Genomic DNA, 19154 nt, shown 5'->3' on the forward strand with positions numbered 1-19154 from the left:
TTGCTCTAGAGGCTGTGAGCCGGCGCCGCCCGAAGACACTTCCGGGTCACGTGGCCAGCGTGACGAAGCTGCAGCTGGCGAGCCAGCACCAGCGCAGCACACGGAAACGCCGTTTACCTTCCTGCTATAAAGCGGTCCCTATTTATCTACTTGCACTTAAGAGTGCTTTCGAACTGCTAGGTGGGCAGGAGCTGGGACCGAACGACGGGAGCTCACCCCGCCACAGGGATTCGAACCGCCGACCATACGATCAGCAAGTCCTAGGCACTGAGGTTTTACCCACAGCGCCACCCGCGAACATAGAGACCTGCAAAACACTTCGACAGCTATTCGTTGTTTTTGCTTTCTTCCATCATCATCGTCGTCGTCGTCATCATCATCTTGTAGAAATGTAGAGTTGAAAGGGACCTCAAAGGTCATTTAGTCCAACCCCGTACAATGCAGGAAGCGCAGCTAAGCTGACAGGTGGCATCAGAATTTAAAGCCATCAGAGCGATGTGCAGAGAAAGAACAGAGTGAAACTTGGAAATGCAAGCTCTGCGAAGGGCAAAATAAACTCCCTTTGATTTTGCAGTAGCTCAAACGCTGTCAGAAATGATGCGGGTCCCTTACCACCTCAGACAACCCACACATCATTTCTGAAAGAGTTTGAACCCTCTAAGTGAAGTGTGGAAATGACCGACATTGTCCATGGAAACCTTAACTCCGCTTCTGCCTGGTCTGGTGCCCTTTGGATGCTTCGCACTACAATTCCCATCAGCCCCAGCGTCAGATAGCCATGCCTGCTGGGGATGATGGGAGTTGTAGTCCCAAACATCTGGCAAAGGCGGAGTTATGACTTCGTCGGGTGTCTTCTGCAACCAGAGCTGCTCCTGCTCCTTTTCCAACCCTTTCAGACGTCCGCTCCAAAATAGACAGAGCTCTTGGGTCTCTCCTCTCTCTGCTGCGGTCAGCAAGTTCAAAATTAGTTCCCCGCTTCGTTTGCAGAACTATTAAAAGGGCCCTTGCAGGAGGCTGAGATGTCTGAGTAGGCCAGGAATATGGCCACAGATAAAGAGAGGCATAAGGGATAGCTCAGTCGGTAGAGAATGAGACTCTTAATCAAAGGGTTGTGGGTTCGAATCTCACGTTGAGCAAAAGGTTCCTGTATTGCAGAGGGTTGGACTGGATGACCCCCAGAGTCCCTTAAAACTCTACATGTCTATGAGTCGATGATCAGAGAGGCCTTTGAAGAGTGTGTAGAACAGCTGTCCCTAACCTAGCGCTCTTCAGAAGTTTTGGACTACAATTCCCAATCAGCACAGGTGCAGTCCAAGACAAAGCCAGGCTGCCTAGGGCTGATGGGAGATGTAGTCCAAAATCTCTGAGAGGCCATCAGGTTGGCAAAAGCAGATTTAACTCTATACAGAATTAAAGGAAGAGCTTTAAAACTGCCCTCATCCTTTGGGTTGCACGGTCTACCTTCCAATTCCAGATGGGTGATAAAATGATGAGAAAATTTTGAAATGTGACATTCCCTTAGATCCAGCGTCGATACTGCTCAACTGTACATCGCTTATCACAAGCAAAGAACATTTAAGGGACTTACATCAGATCTGCTAATGGCTCAAAAGTTACATTCTTGGAACGAACGCTTAATAAAATTTGGGATTTGGCTACAGTGGCAAAAACAACGATGCCTCAAGAGCCAGAATTGCAAGTGAATACATAAAACAATTCTGGGGTGGGGAAATTGGCTGCTCCTATGTAATATTGACATCCCACGAAAGCAAATTCAAGTAGATTTTGAGAGGTTTTTAGAAGAAATATTGAAATTTTACACTAAGTTGTATTTTCTTGCAGATTGTTACGATTTGCAGCAATCTTATCTGGGGCAGTGGAGTTGTTAGTAACTGTCAAACAATTATTATTTTTTAAATGGCTCCAGTTAAGAATGAGTTGTCAGTGGAGGCTAACTGGTCCAACATTGACATTCTGAGTAAGACGGGGATGTACCAGTTACAGGTCGGTAGCCGTGTTGGTCTGCTGTAGTCAAAACAAAATAAAAAATTCCTTCCAGTAGCACCTTAGAGACAAACTAAGTTTGTTATTGGTATGAGCTTTCATGTGCATGCACACTTCTTCAAATACACATCTGAAGAATGTGGAAGGATGTGTATCTGAAGAAGTGTGCATGCACACGAAAGCTCATACCAATAACAAACTTAGTTTGTCTCTAAGGTGCTACTGTTAGGGTTGTACCAGAAAATCATAATTACAGCTGGCATCTTCCAGTGGCCCCTCCCTTCTCTACGCACCCCGTAACCCCCACAAAAATTACAGAATGGTCAATGCCCACTGCCATCCTTCCTTGGGGGAATGAGCCCCACCCATCTCCCCAGGTAGGTACCCCCCCAAACCTCTCCCCGTCTACCCCCTTCTCCAATCCACCAAAACTCACTGGACTTTATCCTGTGGGTTAGCCTTACGCTTCCCGCTCTGGACCTGCGCCGGATCAAGAAGCGAGTGTTCCCATATAGAATTGGCACCGTTACTTGCGAGAGTGTGCACCATCTGAGGACCGGAGGGCGGGGGGATTGGGAGAGTGGGAAGAAAAAAAGAAGGAGAGAAAAATCAACAGGGAAATTGCCAGTTTACCTGCAGGATCACCTTGTTGCATCGATGCCCATCTGACAGCTTTGGCCTGTGGAACTGGCATTTGTTACAGGTGCCAGAATAAATACTCATTTTAACATGCTTGTAAGAAACCAACCTCTGTGGAACTCCCTGCCTATTGAAGTCGGTGTACTCGTTTTCGGCGCCTGCTATAGGAAGGCCATCCAGGCATGTAGAACGTGGAGATCAAAATATGTGTCCTTTTCGGCATGTTGCTGCTTGTAATTAGCTTCCGATTGCTTTTAATACCTGCTATTAATTGCTTTTTAACAATACAGGCCTTGAACGTCCTCTCTGAATGATTACATGGTCTGCCTCCCCAGTGCCCCCAGAACCCCTGCAAAGACTGTGGCCTGGTCCCCCCCAGACCCAAAGCTGAGCAAAACTTGTTTAGGAACATAAGGAGAGCCTGATGGATCAGGCCAAAGAGGGCCCCCTATGCCAACATCCTGTTCTCACATCGGCCAACCAGATGCCCCAGTACAAAACTCTCAAGTAGGACCCAAACACAAGAGCACTTTCGCCTGCTGTGGCTTCCATCAACTGGTAAAGGTAAAGGGACCCCTGACCATTAGGTCCAGTCGTGGCCGACTCTGGGGTTGCGGCGCTCATCTCGCTTTACTGGCCAAGGGAGCCGGCGTACAACTTCCAGGTCATGTGGCCAGCATGACTAAGCCGCTTCTGGAAACGCCGTTTACCTTCCCGCTGGAGCAGTACCTATTTATCTACTTGCACTTTGAGGTGCTTTCAAACGGCTAGGTTGGCAGGAGCAGGGACTGAGCAGCAGGAGCTCACCCCGTCGCAGGGATTCGAACCGCCGACCTTCTGATTGGCAAGTCCTAGGCTCTGTGGTTTAACCCACAGCGCCACCCGAGTCCCAACTGGTATTCAGAAGCATTTCTGCCTCTGACTGTGCATTATGGCTAGCTGCCATTGATAGCAACTCCTCCTCCATTAATTAGTCCATTTCTCTTTTAAAGGCATTCAACTCGGTGGGTGTCACTGCCTCCTGCAGCGGGGAGTTCCACAGTTTAAGTATGTAAAGAAGTCCCGCCTTTTGTCTGTCCCGTATCACCCAACACGCAGCTGCATTGGATGTCTATGAGTTCCAGCACGTGGACACACAATTATGACATACGCAAGTTTATAAGCTTCTTTCACATTGCCTCTGATATGCCTTCTTTCTAATTTGAACCCTGCAACCTTCCTTCACTGGAGATCCTCTTAATAATTTTTTTTATTGCATTTTGGTGTGCTGGAAAGAGAGATGGAAGAGACAGGTCCCTGCCACCAAGGAGATTACAATTCCTCTTTAACCAGGCCTTTATACATTTCACTGATTTTACAATCATTTTGACATTTCAAAACTTGACTTCCTTCCCCCACTGTCTGCGGTTCCTTAAATTTATTTTTAATATCTTCTGCATATCCAAATTAACTTAATTTGTTCATTCGATCATCTTCTTTAAATATATACCTTATGAAACAGCAGGTTATTACAATAATCCTGCCAATGTTTTAAATCTGTTTACAATTTATCTGTAAATATTCAATAAACCATTTCCATTCTTTTATAGAAAGTTTGCTATCTTGATTTCTTATTCTTCCGGTAAGTTTTGCCATTTCTGCATCTGGATTATGGAATATTTTGTCTTTTTTTATATTGCAATTTTAGGTTGTAAATCGCCCTGAGATCTACAGGCATAGGGTGGTATACAAATGTTAATAATAATAATAATAATAATAATAATAATAATAATAATAATAATAATACTGTATTGGCCTGAATATAAGCTGCACTTTTTTTCCAAATTCTGATCGTGAAAAGTTAAAGTGTGGCTTATATTCACGACCTTACGCCTCCGGCAAAGTGGTGTGGCTCCCCACACCCCCAGAAAGCAGCCCAGGACCGCGGGACAATGGTGCCCAGCCCTCCCGCTGTTCCCAAACCTCCCCAAAGCTGCTGAATTTTAAAGGTGCGGCTTGTATTCGGGTGCGGCTTATATGCAGGCCAAAACGGTAATAGCAGACTACGCTTCAAAATCAGCCAACCAAAACAAAAAGTCTATAAGGATTGGAGAATCTTTAAAGAATATTTAGAAAACTGTGGAATAAAAGGAAATATCTTGGCAGAATTAGACTGATCCCTGTATTGTATAAATATAAGTTTGTAGGGAGGTAAAAAAGAAATTATATAAGAAATATGTAACTGTGTGATATAAAGTAATGGATAGACAAAGTACAGTGAGATTAACTGGAAGTCAGTTTTAAACTTCTTTTCTATAAATTTTATAATTGTGTTTAATACCAGGAGTATATATGATGATAATTATATTAATCTTCTTATATCTTAGAGTGTGGTGGTTTGTTTGATTTTTCTGTTATTTGTTTGTTTGATTGTATGTTTGTTTATTTGTATGTACGTGTGTTTTTCATAAATGTATTTATTTTAAATTAATAAAGATATATTTTAAAAAGTCAGCTTTGTGCCACCCTTCTGTGGATGCCACTGTCCCTTCGCCCTCATCCCGAAAGCTGCCCCCACTCACCTGCAACAAGGTGGCCGACCAAGGGCTGTGCCGAAGGTGCTTGACGATGGATATATGGCGCCCCAGACTGCGATGGACGCTGCAACATTCGTCGCAGACCAGCACTCCGCGATTGATTGACGCCCAGCCAGGGTCTGGAGGGAGAGAAAACCACAAGTTTGAAAGTTTGGAAATCGTGACCCTTAATGTCCGTTTCCAGTTTTCTTAGGGAAAACACCTTGAAATTGCTATGCAGATGGTATCGCACTCCTTTGCAAATGTCAGAATTGCTTCCTTCCATATCACCTAATGGTTGGAGATTGCGATGAACTTGGTACATCTACCTCTCTTTCAAATCAGAACCAGTGAAGGCGGTGAAGGTCCTGTGTGAGTGCCTGGAGGCGGTTGGAGGATGGGTGGCGGCTAACAGATTGAGATTGAATCCTGACAAGACAGAAGTACTGTTTTGGGTGACAGGAGGCAGGTGGGTGTGGGGGATTCCCTGGTCCTGAATGGGGCAACTGTGCCCCTGAACTGCGCAGCCTGGGAGTCATTCTGGACTCACAGCTGTCCATGGAGGTACAGGTCAATTCTGTGTCCAGGGCAGCTGTTTACCAGCTCCATCTGGTATGCAGGATGAGACCCTCCCTGCCCACGGACTGTCTCGCCAGAGTGGTGCATGCTCTAGTTATCTCCTGCTTGGACTACTGCAATGCGCTCTACGTGGGGCTACCTTTGAAGGTGACCCGGAAACTACAACTAATCCAGAATGCAGCAGCTAGACTGGTGACTGGGAGCGGCTGCCGAGACCACATAACACTGGTATTGAAAGACCTACATTGGCTCCCAGTACGCTTCCGAGCACAATTCAAAGTGTTGGTGCTGACCTTTAAAGCCCGAAATGGCCTTGGTCCAGTATACCTGAAGGAGCGTCTCCACCCCCATCGTTCTACCCGGACACTGAGATCCAGCGCCAAGGGCCTTCTGGTGGTTCCCTCACTGTGAGAAGCCAAGTTACAGGGAACCAGGCAGAAGGCCTTCTTGGTGGTGGCACCTGCCCTGTGGAACGCCCTCCCACCAGATGTCAAAGAGAGAAATAACTACTAAACATTTAGAAGACATCTGAAGGCAGCCCTCTTTAGGGAAGCTTTTAATGTCTAACAGACCACTGTATTTTAATACTCTGTTGGAAGCCGCCCAGAGTGGCTGGGGAAACCCAGCCAGATGGGTGGGGTATAAATAATAAATCCTATTTTATTCTATTTAGGATGGGAATGTACCAGTAAGTCGACGTAAGATTCCTGGAACTTAATTTTGACGGAAACGAGACAGGTTACTAAAGAAACCATGGTTTGCTGTCCAAAATTAATGTTTCTGATGGTGCCAATGTAGAAAAAGTGTCAAAAGAATTGGTCTCCTATATGATCTTGGCATAGTTATTTGCAACTCAGTGGAAAATGGCCCAAAATCTCACTCTGGACGCTTGGTATCAATCACTCTGGAACAGAGCTAGAATGGAGAAATTGCGCATAATTTGGGATTTTGACAAGGACCAGGCCCTTTCAACATGATTTGGTATTCCTTTAGTACATGGACAACAGAGCCAACATTTTCAAGACAACTCTTGTCCCAAGCTTGGCAAGCCTGGAACCAGATAATCAGATGATACTTATATTCTTTACTTGGACTTTGTTATTTGAACTCACATGCAATCGGAATCAATTCTCCATGCCTGTTTTATAGCTTTGTTTTTTATCTTTTAACTTTCAGCTCTTAACTTTGGTTCTCTCTGTTTTATATATACATTACAAAACGAAATTTAAAAGTATATTTACGAAAAGAAAATGGAAATATATTTTTGGAGAAAGAACGCAGGAAGCTGCCTTATACTAAGCCAAACCACTGAGCCCATCTAGCTTAGTACTGTCTACACTGACTGGCAGCAGCAGCAGCAGCTCTCCAGGGTTTCTGGCTGGGAGTCTCTCTGAACCCTACCTGGAAATGTCAAGGGTTGAACCAGGGACCTTCTACACACCTAGCAAGTGTTCTATACCCCTGAGCTAGAGGAGGGGACGTGTGTGCTTTGTGTTACCCTGATTTCATGTGAGGACGGTTCGTGCACTTTTCTGAAAAAGGCAAGCTGTAAATTAATAACACGAACAATATCGTTAAGCAGAAACGGGGGTGATGCGGCTTCTGAGATATCACTGCAGTGCAGCCAACGCTTTGGAATTATTTATAATTAAAAACAGCTACAGCTGCCTTTTCACACCTACAAAGGCATCCTCAGAGCAAAGTCATATTGTCAGATCATTAAAAATAACTACATCACCCAGTAAAGTCAAGATGGCATCAGATGCAAAGGCAGCGCATTTAAATTTTCTTTTAAAAATAGATTAGGGGGCCCTGGACTTTCTGACTTGTCTCTAATTCTCAGCTTGGGGGGCAGGGAGAAGAGAAGCTTTTCTGTATTATTCTTATTCTTATTAGCAGTCACTTAGTTACTTAAAGTGTAACTTGTTTTGCATTTTAAAACATATATTACCCTACACTATACATACAATATACTACACATATAGACTACTAAATATGATTTTATCTGGCAATGTTTTTGAACACGATACATTTTGTATGAATATGAACTGTGCATCCCATCATGGAATATATTTTACGACTATTCATTCTTTTTTTAAACTTCATTTTTAAAAAAATCCTTTATTTTTATTCCTCTTTCCTATGGCATATTTTTGCTCGATGTTTCGTTGGTTGTACTTTCAAATTTACAAAAAAAATGCACTATGCCATAAAGAAGAACAATTATCATACAAAACATTAACATTTTCATGCAGCGTGCTCCTTCCCACCCCCCAAAAAACCCTTTGTACATGCTCAGAGGACAGTTTCCACACATTCTGGGGCTAAGTCAGGGCTCAAGGCCACAGCCCCTGATGTCATCCACACTCCTCCATTGGGCCACTGGTTGTGGGCAGAGGCCCTTCCTCCCCACCAGGCCCCAAATATCTGGAAATGCATATTCTGCCCCCTCCGCAGCAAACCTTATTCCAGGGAATTTTCACGGGAAAGCTAGGAGAGGGGAGAGCACCCATCAAAAATCTATTGATGCAGAAGAGACACACCTTGTCTCTCCTGCCTGGTTGCTACGGAAACCCGAAAGGCCGCCCTAGAAACATCGAGGCAGCTCTTCCCCTTCCAGCACAGTGACAAAGAGAGAAATCATCAAGTGTGTTTTAGGCCTTGACACTTTAAAACAGGGGTCGGCCACCTAAGGCCCATGGGCCACAAGCGGCTCATAGGGGTCGTTTAATCGGCCCCCAAGCCACTCCTGAACCGAGCCACCTGCTTGGTGAGTCCCCATGTGCTGCGCTAAACCAGCGCCGCGCAGCGTGGGGACTCGCTTCCGCGACACCGGAAATTGCGCCTGCACATGCGCAGACACAGAAGTCATGGGCACACACACGATCCGGCCCACAGAGGGATCTCCACTGGAGTAAACCTTGCTGGCCCCTGCTTTAAAAGCATCCTCAGGTGGTCTGGAAGAAATTTAAAGACTATCTTCAGAAATACTGTAAAATTAATGAATGTTAAAATGATGTTGGATTGAAAATAAGTGGCATTAGCAAAAAAGTTAATAAGAATATGCAAAATTGAATTGATAATGGATGAAAATATAGAGTTATAATATGTTAAGATACAGAGTTAAGATAAATGAAAGAGGGTAAGGATTTGCTGATTTGATTACTTAAATGGGAATACAAAAAGGGGAGGTGGGAGGAGGCCAAGGAAATAAGATAATGAGTTTAAAGTCACAAAAATGGATTTGTTTTTAATTCTTTTTTAGCTATTTGTCTTCTGTGTTTTGTATTTTTATTTTTATTTTTTATTTTTTATGTATTTTTCCATGTTTTTTTTGGTACTTCTTTCTTTTTATACGACCTTTTTACATTTTGTAAATTTATGTTTTTGTAAAACTTCAATAAATATTAAAAAAATAAAATAAATAAAAGCATCCTCAGGTGGGAATCTCATTCTTTCCACTGTCTCCACTCACCTCACCTCACCATAGCATGATTTAAGGACGTAATGACATCGTAAGAGCAATGTTAGAAACTCAGATATATAAGCTAGGGAGGCTGTTAAATAGTTGTTGTTATTATTATCGTTACAGTGGTACCTCAGGTTAAGTACTTAATTCATTCCGAAGGTCCGTTCTTAACCTGAAACTGTTCTTAACCTGAAGCACCACTTTAGCTAATGGGGCCTCCAGCTGCCGCTGCACGATTTCTGTTCTCACCCTGAAGCAAAGTTCTTAACCTGAGGTAATATTTCTGGGTTAGCGGAGTCTGTAACCTGAAGCGTATGTAACCTGAAGCATATGTGACCCGAGGTACCACTGTACAGTGGAACCTCGGTTGTCAAATGTAATCTGTTCTGGAAGTCTGGAAATTCCTTTAAAAAATGGAGAAACGCACCTCGGAAGCCATTTGACCTCTGAGGCGCGTTCGAAAATGGAAGCATTCATTTCCAGGTTGTCGGCATTCAGGTTCCGAATTGTTCGGCTTCCGAAGCATTCGGCAACTGAGGTTCCACTGTATTGTTATATTTGGAGCCCGCCCATCTGACCGGGTAGCCAACAGATTTAAAAACACAATAAAACCTCAGACATTAACAATTTCCCGATACAGGGCTGCCTTCAGATGTCTTCTGAAAGTTGTATACAGTGGAACCTCGGGTTGCAAATGTGATCCGTGCTGGAGACACATTCGCAACCCGCAGCGCCGTGTCTGCGCACACGCATATCGTGACCCAGTGCTTCTGCGCATGTGCCAAGTGCAATTTAGCACTTCTGCACATGCACTGAAACCCGGAAGTAACCCGTTCCGGTACTTCCAGGTTCGGCGCAGTGCGTAACCCAAAAACACGTAACCTGAAGTGTCTATAACCCGAGGTACCACTGTAGTTCTTTATCTGTTTGACATCAGATGGGAGGGTGCCACCACCAAGAAGGCCCTCTGGTTCCCTGTAACTTCACTTCCAGCAGCGAGCAATTTTAGAAACTACAGATATATAAACTAGGTTACCAAATGGCGCCTTCATCTTTCTGAGACGCCCAATGTGGCTCCCAAAAGTGGGGCAGAATGGGCGTCTTGGCGAGATAAAGCGTCAGAGGAACAACCTTGGAGGGAGCAGGTGAGGAGAGAGGAAGAATCAAGACTGCAACATTCACCCTGTTTCCTAACTATGCCCCCCCACCGCCGACTTCCTTCTGCACCACACAGCTAGCAGACTTCATGGTTAAAACATTGTGCAATCTTCACACCTCCCTTTGCCTATGTGCAAATAAAACTAAAAACCAAAAGAGAGGCTCCCACGCAAGTAGCTATTCCAAGCTTGGCACCCCCACCCTGTACTCCCTGGGGATGCACCGAAATTTGCAGCGCTAACCCTCCGCTCCCCACCCCCCTTTCAGGAGGATTGCAGCATTCGCTGACATGTTCCTCAGCTCCTGACACCCAAGAACCCCGCCATCCCCTTCAGAAGAACCCAGAAGACTCTGATCAGGAGTCTTCTCCACCCACAGCTCTGCCTGGTGTGCAGAAGGTCCCTGATTCGACGCCTCGGGTCTCTAGGAAGAATTGGGGAGGTACCCCCTGCCCAAAACCCAAAAGCATGGTGTAAACAAGATCAGGCCAGGTGGGCCAATGGCCTGGTTCAGTAGAAAGCAGCTTCCTCTGTCTCCATATACCCAAGGCCCAATTCTGCACCACCAAGAGTCCAAAGAGACAATGGAGAGAGCACTTCTGAGCACGTGAAGAGTTTGCGCTCAGTGACCCCCAGGGTATCATTGATCAGGTTGTGGGGTTTTTTTGAGGGGTACATTGGAGAAACAAGAGAGGGAAAGACGAGTTATCAGGTTATTTATTTTGCAAGATTTATAATAAAGCTGTTTACAAAAAACAACGACAAGACACCGGCAGGGGTTTGGACTAGATAAATGCCCCACCAAAGCATCTCTAAAATCCTGATGCTGCCCCCCTGACACATAATAATAATAATAATAATAATAATAATAATAATAATAATACATTTTTATTTATATCCCGCCCTCCCCAGTCAAAGCCGGGCTATTATTCAGAAAGTGAACTCCTATTCACATAGAGGAAGCCTAAAAGGCCATTAACGTAGTCTAACTCTTTCTCGAATTGCCCCCCCTTTTAAAAATCAAATTGCCCCCATCTGTGGGGCGTGTGCCCCACGTTGGGAACCACGGGACGAGATGATCCTCAGAGACCCTTCCAAGTCTACAATTCTGTGACTTAATTGGTTAAAAAAACCAACTTTTTACAATTATTTCAAAACTACTTTTGTCTGAAAAATAAACAAATGAACAATTAACAAGGTGCAGCTAAATCACATAATTGCCAAGCTGCAAGGGATCCTAAGAGTCATCTAGACTAATCCCTGCAGTGCAGGTATCACAACTATTGAACCCCCTGACAGGCAGTGCTTAAACCCCGGGATCCTCTCTGCTAAGATTTCTACGTGGGGCCTCTGCTGACACCCCTGGGAGGGACGCCTGTCCCTGGGTGCTGCCCAGAGGCTCCGAGACGTCACTCGCCTCCCCCTTGCTGGGAGGCCCAGGCCCTGGCTCCCCCTCCCCCCCCGCCACCAATTCACTGGGGACCTTTTGTTCCTCCGGCACAAAAGGGCGTTTGAAACCAGGGAAGGCCGTTCGCTGGGTGGGGGCGGAGAGATGGCCGGCACCCTGCCTTGGACCCAGCGAAGACTCACGCCAGCTGCCAGACAGGGCCGCTTCAGAAGATGCCACCCTGACCCAGCTGCTAGAGGAGGCGCCCCGTTGCCCCAGAGACCGAAGGCACAAAGAGCCACCCTGAACAGAGGGGCCTTGTTGGGCAGGTGTCCATGCCCCACACAGTCACCCTAGCTCAGAGGAATGAGGGACAACCCAGACTCAGCAAAGCTCCCCTCCCAAATGACAGAAGCAATGCCTCCATCTATACAGGGGTCTCTCCTCCCCATCGCAGGAGGCCGTTAAATCAAGAGTCTAAATAATAATAATAATTTTATTATTTGTACCCCGCCCATCTGCGTGGGTTGCCCCAGCCATTCTGGGCGGCTTCCAACAGATATAAAGGTAAAGGAACCCCTGACCATTAGGTCCAGTCCCGGACGACTCTGGGGTTGCGGCGCTCATCTTGCTTTATTGGCCGAGGGAGCCGGCGTACAGCTTCCGGGTCATGTGGCCAGCATGACTAAACCGCTTCTGGCGAACCAGAGCAGCGCACAGAAATGCTGTTTACCTTCCCGCCGGAGCGGTACCTATTTATCTACTTGCACTTTGACGTGCTTTCGAACTGCTAGGTTGGCAGGAGCAGGGACCAAGCAACGGGAGCTCACCCCGTCGCGGGGATTCGAACTGCCGACCTTCTGATCGGCAAGTCCTAGGCTCTGTGGTTTAGACCACAGCACCACCTGCGTCCCTTTCCAACAGATATAAAAATGCAATAAAACATCAAACATTAGCAGCTTACCTATACAGTAGTACCTCGGGTTACAGACGCTTCAGGTTACAGATGCTTCAGGTTACAAACTCCGCTAACTCAGAAATAGTACCTCAGGTTAAGAACTTTGCTTCAGGATGAGAACAGAAATCATGCGACGGCGACAGCGGGAGGCCCCATTAGCTAAAGTGGTGTCTCAGGTTAAGAACAGTTTCAGGTTAAGAATGGACCTCCAGAACAAATTAAGTTCTTAACCTGAGGTACCACTGTACACAGCTGCCTTCAGATGTCTTCTAAAAGTCGTACAGTCGAACCTCCGTTCCGGAAGACCGTTCGACTTCCAAAACATTCGACAACCAAGGCACAAAGGCCTGCCAGCAATTTCAATGGTGAAAACTGTGAGGTGCGTTTGAAAACGGAAGCAATTACTTCCAGGTTTTTGGCGTCCGGGTTCTGAAACATTCGGCGTCCGACACGCTCGAAAACTGAGGTTCCACTGTATAGCTGTTTCTCTTTAACATCTGAAGGGAGGGCGTTCCACAGAGCGGGAGCCACTACCAAGAAGGCCTTCTGCCTGGTTCCCTGTAACCTCACTTCTGACAGTGAGCAGCGTGTTAGAAACTCAGATATATAAGCTAAGTACCAAATGGCAGCTTAAATCTAGGTTAACGGTTGCCACAGAGGAATGTCTATTCACCAGGGGGTTGGTCAAGATGACCCTCAGGGTCCCCTTCAATGCTACAATACACTCCCTGGATAGCTCAGCTGGTTAGAGTGTGGTGCTATAACAGCAACATTGACGGTTCAATCCCTGTATGGGACATTTGCATATTCCAGCATTGAAGGTTGGAATTTCTGCAATTTCTAAGACCCTTGATTCTTTTGTAACCCATGAACGGAGGCCCTTTCAGCCAGGACGTGCCAGGGATCAAACCTGTGCCCTCCTGTACTTCACACAGCTGAAGAAAAATTGGTTCTTTCCTCGACCGCCACCTCCCCGCTGTGGGTCTGCAAGGGAGGAGGCAGCTGTGTCGCCCTGACAAGAGGGCCTTTTCTTCTCCATTCCCTTTTCCAGAACAGAGAAGCAAGCAGGATGGAAAGGTCAAGGAGGGAAGGAGGCATACAGGGAGAGACAGGCCCACCGCCCACAAGCCCGCCGGCTCCCTCACCCAGCTTTGACCCTGCCGTGGCCAACAGGCCACGCTCCAAATCCCCTAAAAGAACCACAGTCTCCCGTAATGGTTCCAACCAAGTCCCCTTTGCGGGAGGGGGGCGTCGAGCCCTGGGATTGCATTTGCTTTATTTATTTATTTTATTATAATTGTAATTATTAGCATTTATAAATATATCCAGTGCTTTTTTCTGGGGGGGTGGGGGTGGGGACGCATACCCCTAAACATTTGGTGAATCTAAGTTTGGCCTCACTGAGCGGCAGAATTTCAATATGAGTAGGAAAATGAGAGTACCCCTAAACATTATTATTTTGAAAGGAAAAAAGCATTAAATATATTTATATCCAACCTTTTCCCCAGACCAGGGCTCAAGGTGGCTTGCAACCAATCAAAGCAACTCAGAGAAAACACAGAACAGCTAAAAAGCTAACCGTTGAAAGGTAATTCAACTCTGACACAATCAAAACGATATAAAAAGCATTTTATATATCTTTAGGCGCTAGGCAAAAATGCTCCTCTTCAACTAGGCCTTGGGCTGATGGACGTGCAATGCCCTTTTAAAATGTGTTGGTGGGGGGAGTTATAGGGTAGTTTTCATTTTGTGATTTTATGCTGTATCTCCCCTGAGACCTGGAGGTGTAAGGAGGTATACAAATTTAATAAACAAAACCAAAACAATAAAAAAGCAAGCCTATTAAAATCCGGAGAGTAAAAACAGCACAGAGCTATTAGGAGCCCTTTCTTTAAAACCAGGCGGTTCCCAAAAGCCTGACTGCTAAGATGCTAGTCTTGAGGTTTTGAAACAGGAACGTAGGAAGCTGCCTTCTACCAAGTTGGACTCTTGGTCCATCCAGCTCAATACTGTCTACACCGACTGGCAGCAGTGCTCCAGAGTTTCGGGCAGGGAGCCCTTCCCCGCCCTACCCAGGGACCTTCGGCCTGCCGAGCGGCTGCTTTGCCACTGATCCATGCCCGCCTCCTGTTCCTCACCCAGCTCTGGGATGTGTCACTTCCATTGTTCACAACAAACACCCAGCCTTTGCTTCAGAGCTCCCCAGCTCCCTTGGATGGGCGGCCACAGCTGGCAGCAACTGTTCCTTCTTTGGGCGAACGGGGGGGGGCATGTTTCGTGCGGGTACGGTGGCTTCAGAGCCAAGCAGCGGCTCCCAAATCGCTCGCAGGCCGCAGCTTCCGCCTGGCCTTGTTCAATCATGTCTCGGAGAGGCCTGTGGGATGCAAAGCTCCGCCAGAAACAGGGCGTGGGAGACAGCTGGGAGCCCAGAAGCCCGTCCTAAGAAAACCAGAATCAACAGTAACCAGCCTGCTGCCTGCCGCACCTGGATTTAGTTCCCAAAGAACTGTCAGGTTGGGAGGGACCCAAGCGGTCATCTTGCCCAACCCCCTGAAATGCGCGGGGTTTCGTTTGCTAGGATGAGTTGCTGGTACAATACGATACGATAATCTTTGTTGTCATTGTCCCATACAGAACAACAAAATTGAAAAAATCTACATCAGACATTCAAAAACCAACAAGCCTGCTATCCCAGCCTGGTTAACCCCCTAAAAAAACCCCATAATTAAATACAATATACTCCTACAGAGACTACCTTACACTGCGTTTAAAACCAAAATCGCATTTGGATAAAAACTGTTTCTCAGGCGGTGGTGATGAATGACTTGGGCAAGCAGGCTGTAGTTCAGTGGGAGAGCACCTGCTCTGCCTTTAGAAGAGCCCGCAGGATCAGGCCAAAGAGGGCCCTCCTAGCCCAGCCTCCTGTTCTCACAGGGGCCAACCAGATGCCACAATAGCAAACCAGCAAGTAGGATTCAAGCATGAGAGCAACTCTCCCCTCCTGAGCTTTCCAGAAAGGCTGCCTGCGACTATGGAGGCAGGGCAACAGCCCTCCTGGCTAGCAGCCATCAATAGCCCTCTCCTCCTCATCCTCTTCCTCCAAGAATTTGCCCAGTCCTCTTTTAAAGCCATCCAGGTTGGGACCCTCATTGCTTCCTGTGGCAGGGAGTTCCATAGTCCAACTCTTTCTTCGGTCTGCCCTGAATCTTCCAGCCTTCAGCCTCCCTGGGTGTCCACCAGTTCCAGCATTAGGAGTGGGAATGAAAAGCTTTTCCCTCCTGCCTCTCTCCTTGCCTTTCATAATTTTATTAACGCCTCTCTTCCCGCTTCTTAGTTTTCCTGTAAATGAAAAAGACCCAACTCTCCTCCCTGGGGAGTCACTCCACGCCCTGGTTCATTTGGGTTGCCCTTTCCTGCACCTTTTCCAACTCTGCAATGCCCTTTCCCGACGCCGGGAAAGACCCCTTGTCTCAAACCCGGAAGCCACTGCTGCCAGTCAGTGCAGGCAGCAGCCAGCAAGATAGCCCAGTGGTCTGCACATGTCCCTGTTTATACCAACCCTTCAGTCAGAACCATGAAGACTAGAACCTGGTTTTACTTTTAGATTAAGCTGTAGCATGGCAAGTAGAAGTTTCGGACTTCAACCCCTGCCATCCCCAGACAGGGCTGCCTGAAATGCTGGAGAGCTGCTGCCAGCCAGTGTGGACAATACTGAGGTACATAGATTGGCGAGTGCTAAGGAGCTCCTAAGACCCACAAAGGGGAGGAACTTAAAACAGAGCCAAACCTCCCCACCACCACCAAAGCCAGCTAGGAAATGAGGCCTGGGGAAGGGGGTGAGCCGCAGGACTCCTGGGTCCCTTTCCCCACCACCAAACCGTGATTTCGTGGGGAGGGGTTGTGTAGAAGAGAAGGCAAGATAGGTGTCAAGAGACTTGGGGGGAGGCAGTCCCAGCCCCTAACTTGAAAACAAGCCTGACACCACAGCCCTACTCAAGGCAGGATATGCCCAGGGCTTGCAGATGGAGAACCCCTCCCGGCGTTTCCTTCCTATCCTGGCCTGGGGGGAAGTTTATGGCTGACCTGCGAAGTTTGGATTGCGGAGAATGGAAAGAACGGACAGCAACCTCCAACCCAGGCTAACAAAACAAGGCAGGCTCTGCTTCAGTAATTCCCAATTTATTTGAGGGGGCTGCCCCCCCCCCTGGTTCCATAAACACATCCGCAGTGCCCCCCCTACTCCCACAAAAAAGCATTATTCGGAACAGCGGTTTGCATGGCCCACGAAGGAAGATCGTAACACAATGAAACAATTAATCACACAGTTGTTCAAAGTTAAAACTTTGTGGTTGATTAATTCAATGAAACTGGTGAGCCTGAGGCAGGGAAACCCAACTTTTGAAAGTCTGGTTGGCACTGGCATCAGTGCCCTCCTGCCTCTCAGCACCCCCCTAGGGAATCCCATCGCCCCCCAAATACTGGTACCATCCCCCCTGGGAATCTGGAGTCTGCAGCACATAGGGCATGGGTGAGTTCCCGTGTAAGGAGAAGCATCATTCTTAATAATTATTATTATTTATGAATTTAATTTACACCCCTTCCTTCCAAAGGAGCCCAGGGCAGCATCCAATTCACCTATCAACTCTGCTGTCTGCCAGCCAGTCTCAGCCTCATAGGATACCGAAAAATGCCGTGCTAAATCAGATGACCAAGTATATCAGGCAATAGACTCTATACGGCCATAGAGACTAACAGGCCTCAGTAGGTAATGGGTCCAATCTTCTTCAAAGTCATCTAACCTAGGGACTCCTCACCATCTACCTTGTGGCAGCGAGTTCCATAGGCAAACTCACTGCTCCATGACATCCACTGCCAACACACTGGGATCCTTTTATTCAACTGTATAGTAATTGCTTTATCCCTTTTTGTTGACCCAAGTTTGTAATCATTTGCACTTTATTCTTATTTTATCACACACTGCTTCGGTAAGTTTTGGACCAATGGTTGTCCTTCTAGGTCGGTACTGTTTACACTGACTGGCAGCAGCTCTCTGGGGTTTCAGCCACGATTTTCATGCCCTGCCTTCTCAATTCGGGGTCCCCAGCACCAACCGGCAGCGCCGGCAAGGACCTCTCCAGCCGTTCCTCCCAGCCTCCCATTCCCAAGATTTGAAGGATGTGCGTGGGCTCATCCTGCACAGATGGCAGTGAAGAGAGAGTTGACTTGGCAGATGTCTGCATTCTGTGCCCCCGGGAGCCTCTGGCACTGAGGAACGGCTTGTCATGCGTCAGGAGAGACTTCTCTGCCAGCGGCATCCCTCTTCCGCCTGCCGCCAAGGAAACCGGGGCTGGCGGTGGGAAGGGGAGCTAGATCTCCACTCCTGGGTGGATCAGAAAGGAGCCCCCCCTCCCGGGTTCAGAGAGATATCGCCCCACAAAATCCAGGACAAGAAACTGGGGTTCTCCAGTGACCAGTAGGAATCGCTGACTCTCAGCCACACGGGAACAAAAGGGAGAAAACACCCCATAAGCCAGGGCAGGGAAGATGAGGCTTTCTGGATATTGCTGGAATACAACTCCCATCATCCCTGACTGCCGGCTCCTAGGGCAGATGGGATTTGGAGTCCCACCATACCGGGAGGGTCTCAGGTTTCACCCACCCTCGGGGACAGGCCTTGCAAAACCACGGAAGAATATATTTTCAAAGCGTTCCCAAAGAGTTTGCGATCGTTCTAAGCAAAAGGAAAGGACAAATGGGAGAAATAGGAAAGAACGAACAGCGAAAGGCCCAGAATCAGGTCTAGCCCATCTGCGTCAGGAATCTCCAGCAGAGTCATGCCCAGCAATCAGAGGCCGCACCTGCCCTTAGGAACTCCCTGCCTCTTGATATCGGACGGGCTCCTTCACTGTACTTTTTTCAGTGCCTGCTAAAGACAAGCCAGTCCAGATATCTAGAACACTGGTATGTTTTTTTTTTTTCATTGCTGGTTTATTTTATTTTTTTAATGGTTCTTACTCATAATTATCTTTTGCTTTATACTTTTCATAGACCACATTGAGGTTTTACGGGTTTTTTAACAATCAAGTAGCATATAGATTTCGAGAAATAATAAATAAATGTGAAGCTTTCTGGATACTAGGGCCATCCTAGCATCTGCAACCTTAAGTTTAATTCATGGGTAGGCAAACTAAGGCCCGGGGCCCGGATCCGGCCCAATCACCTTCTAAATCCAGCCTGTGGATGGTCTGGGAATCAGTGTGTTTTTACACGAGTAGAATGTGTGCTTTTATTTAAAATGCATCTCTGGGTTATTTGTGGGGCGTAGGAATTCATTCACACCCCCCAATAAGGTCTGAGGGACAGTGGACCGGCCCCTTGTTGAAAAAGTTTGCTGACCTCTGGTTTA

General features: G+C 47.0%; 1 protein-coding gene across 4 annotated transcripts in view; it reads right to left on the reverse strand.

Annotated features, from left to right (window-relative positions):
• The window catches only part of GIT1 (GIT ArfGAP 1), a 50647-nt gene that overhangs the window by 26080 nt on the left and 5413 nt on the right, over positions 1 to 19154 (reverse strand). For all 4 annotated transcript variants that reach the window (XM_083587606.1, XM_083587607.1, XM_083587605.1 and 1 more), the window contains exons 2-3: positions 5205 to 5338; positions 2441 to 2553 (exon numbers count right to left, since the gene is read on the reverse strand). In XM_083587606.1, the coding sequence (XP_083443732.1) occupies positions 2441 to 2553; positions 5205 to 5338 (247 nt within the window). The remainder of the gene's footprint in view (positions 1 to 2440; positions 2554 to 5204; positions 5339 to 19154) is intronic.

Source organism: Podarcis filfolensis (genome assembly GCF_964270895.1).
Source record: "Podarcis filfolensis genome assembly, chromosome: 15".
Taxonomy (NCBI): domain Eukaryota; kingdom Metazoa; phylum Chordata; class Lepidosauria; order Squamata; family Lacertidae; genus Podarcis; species Podarcis filfolensis.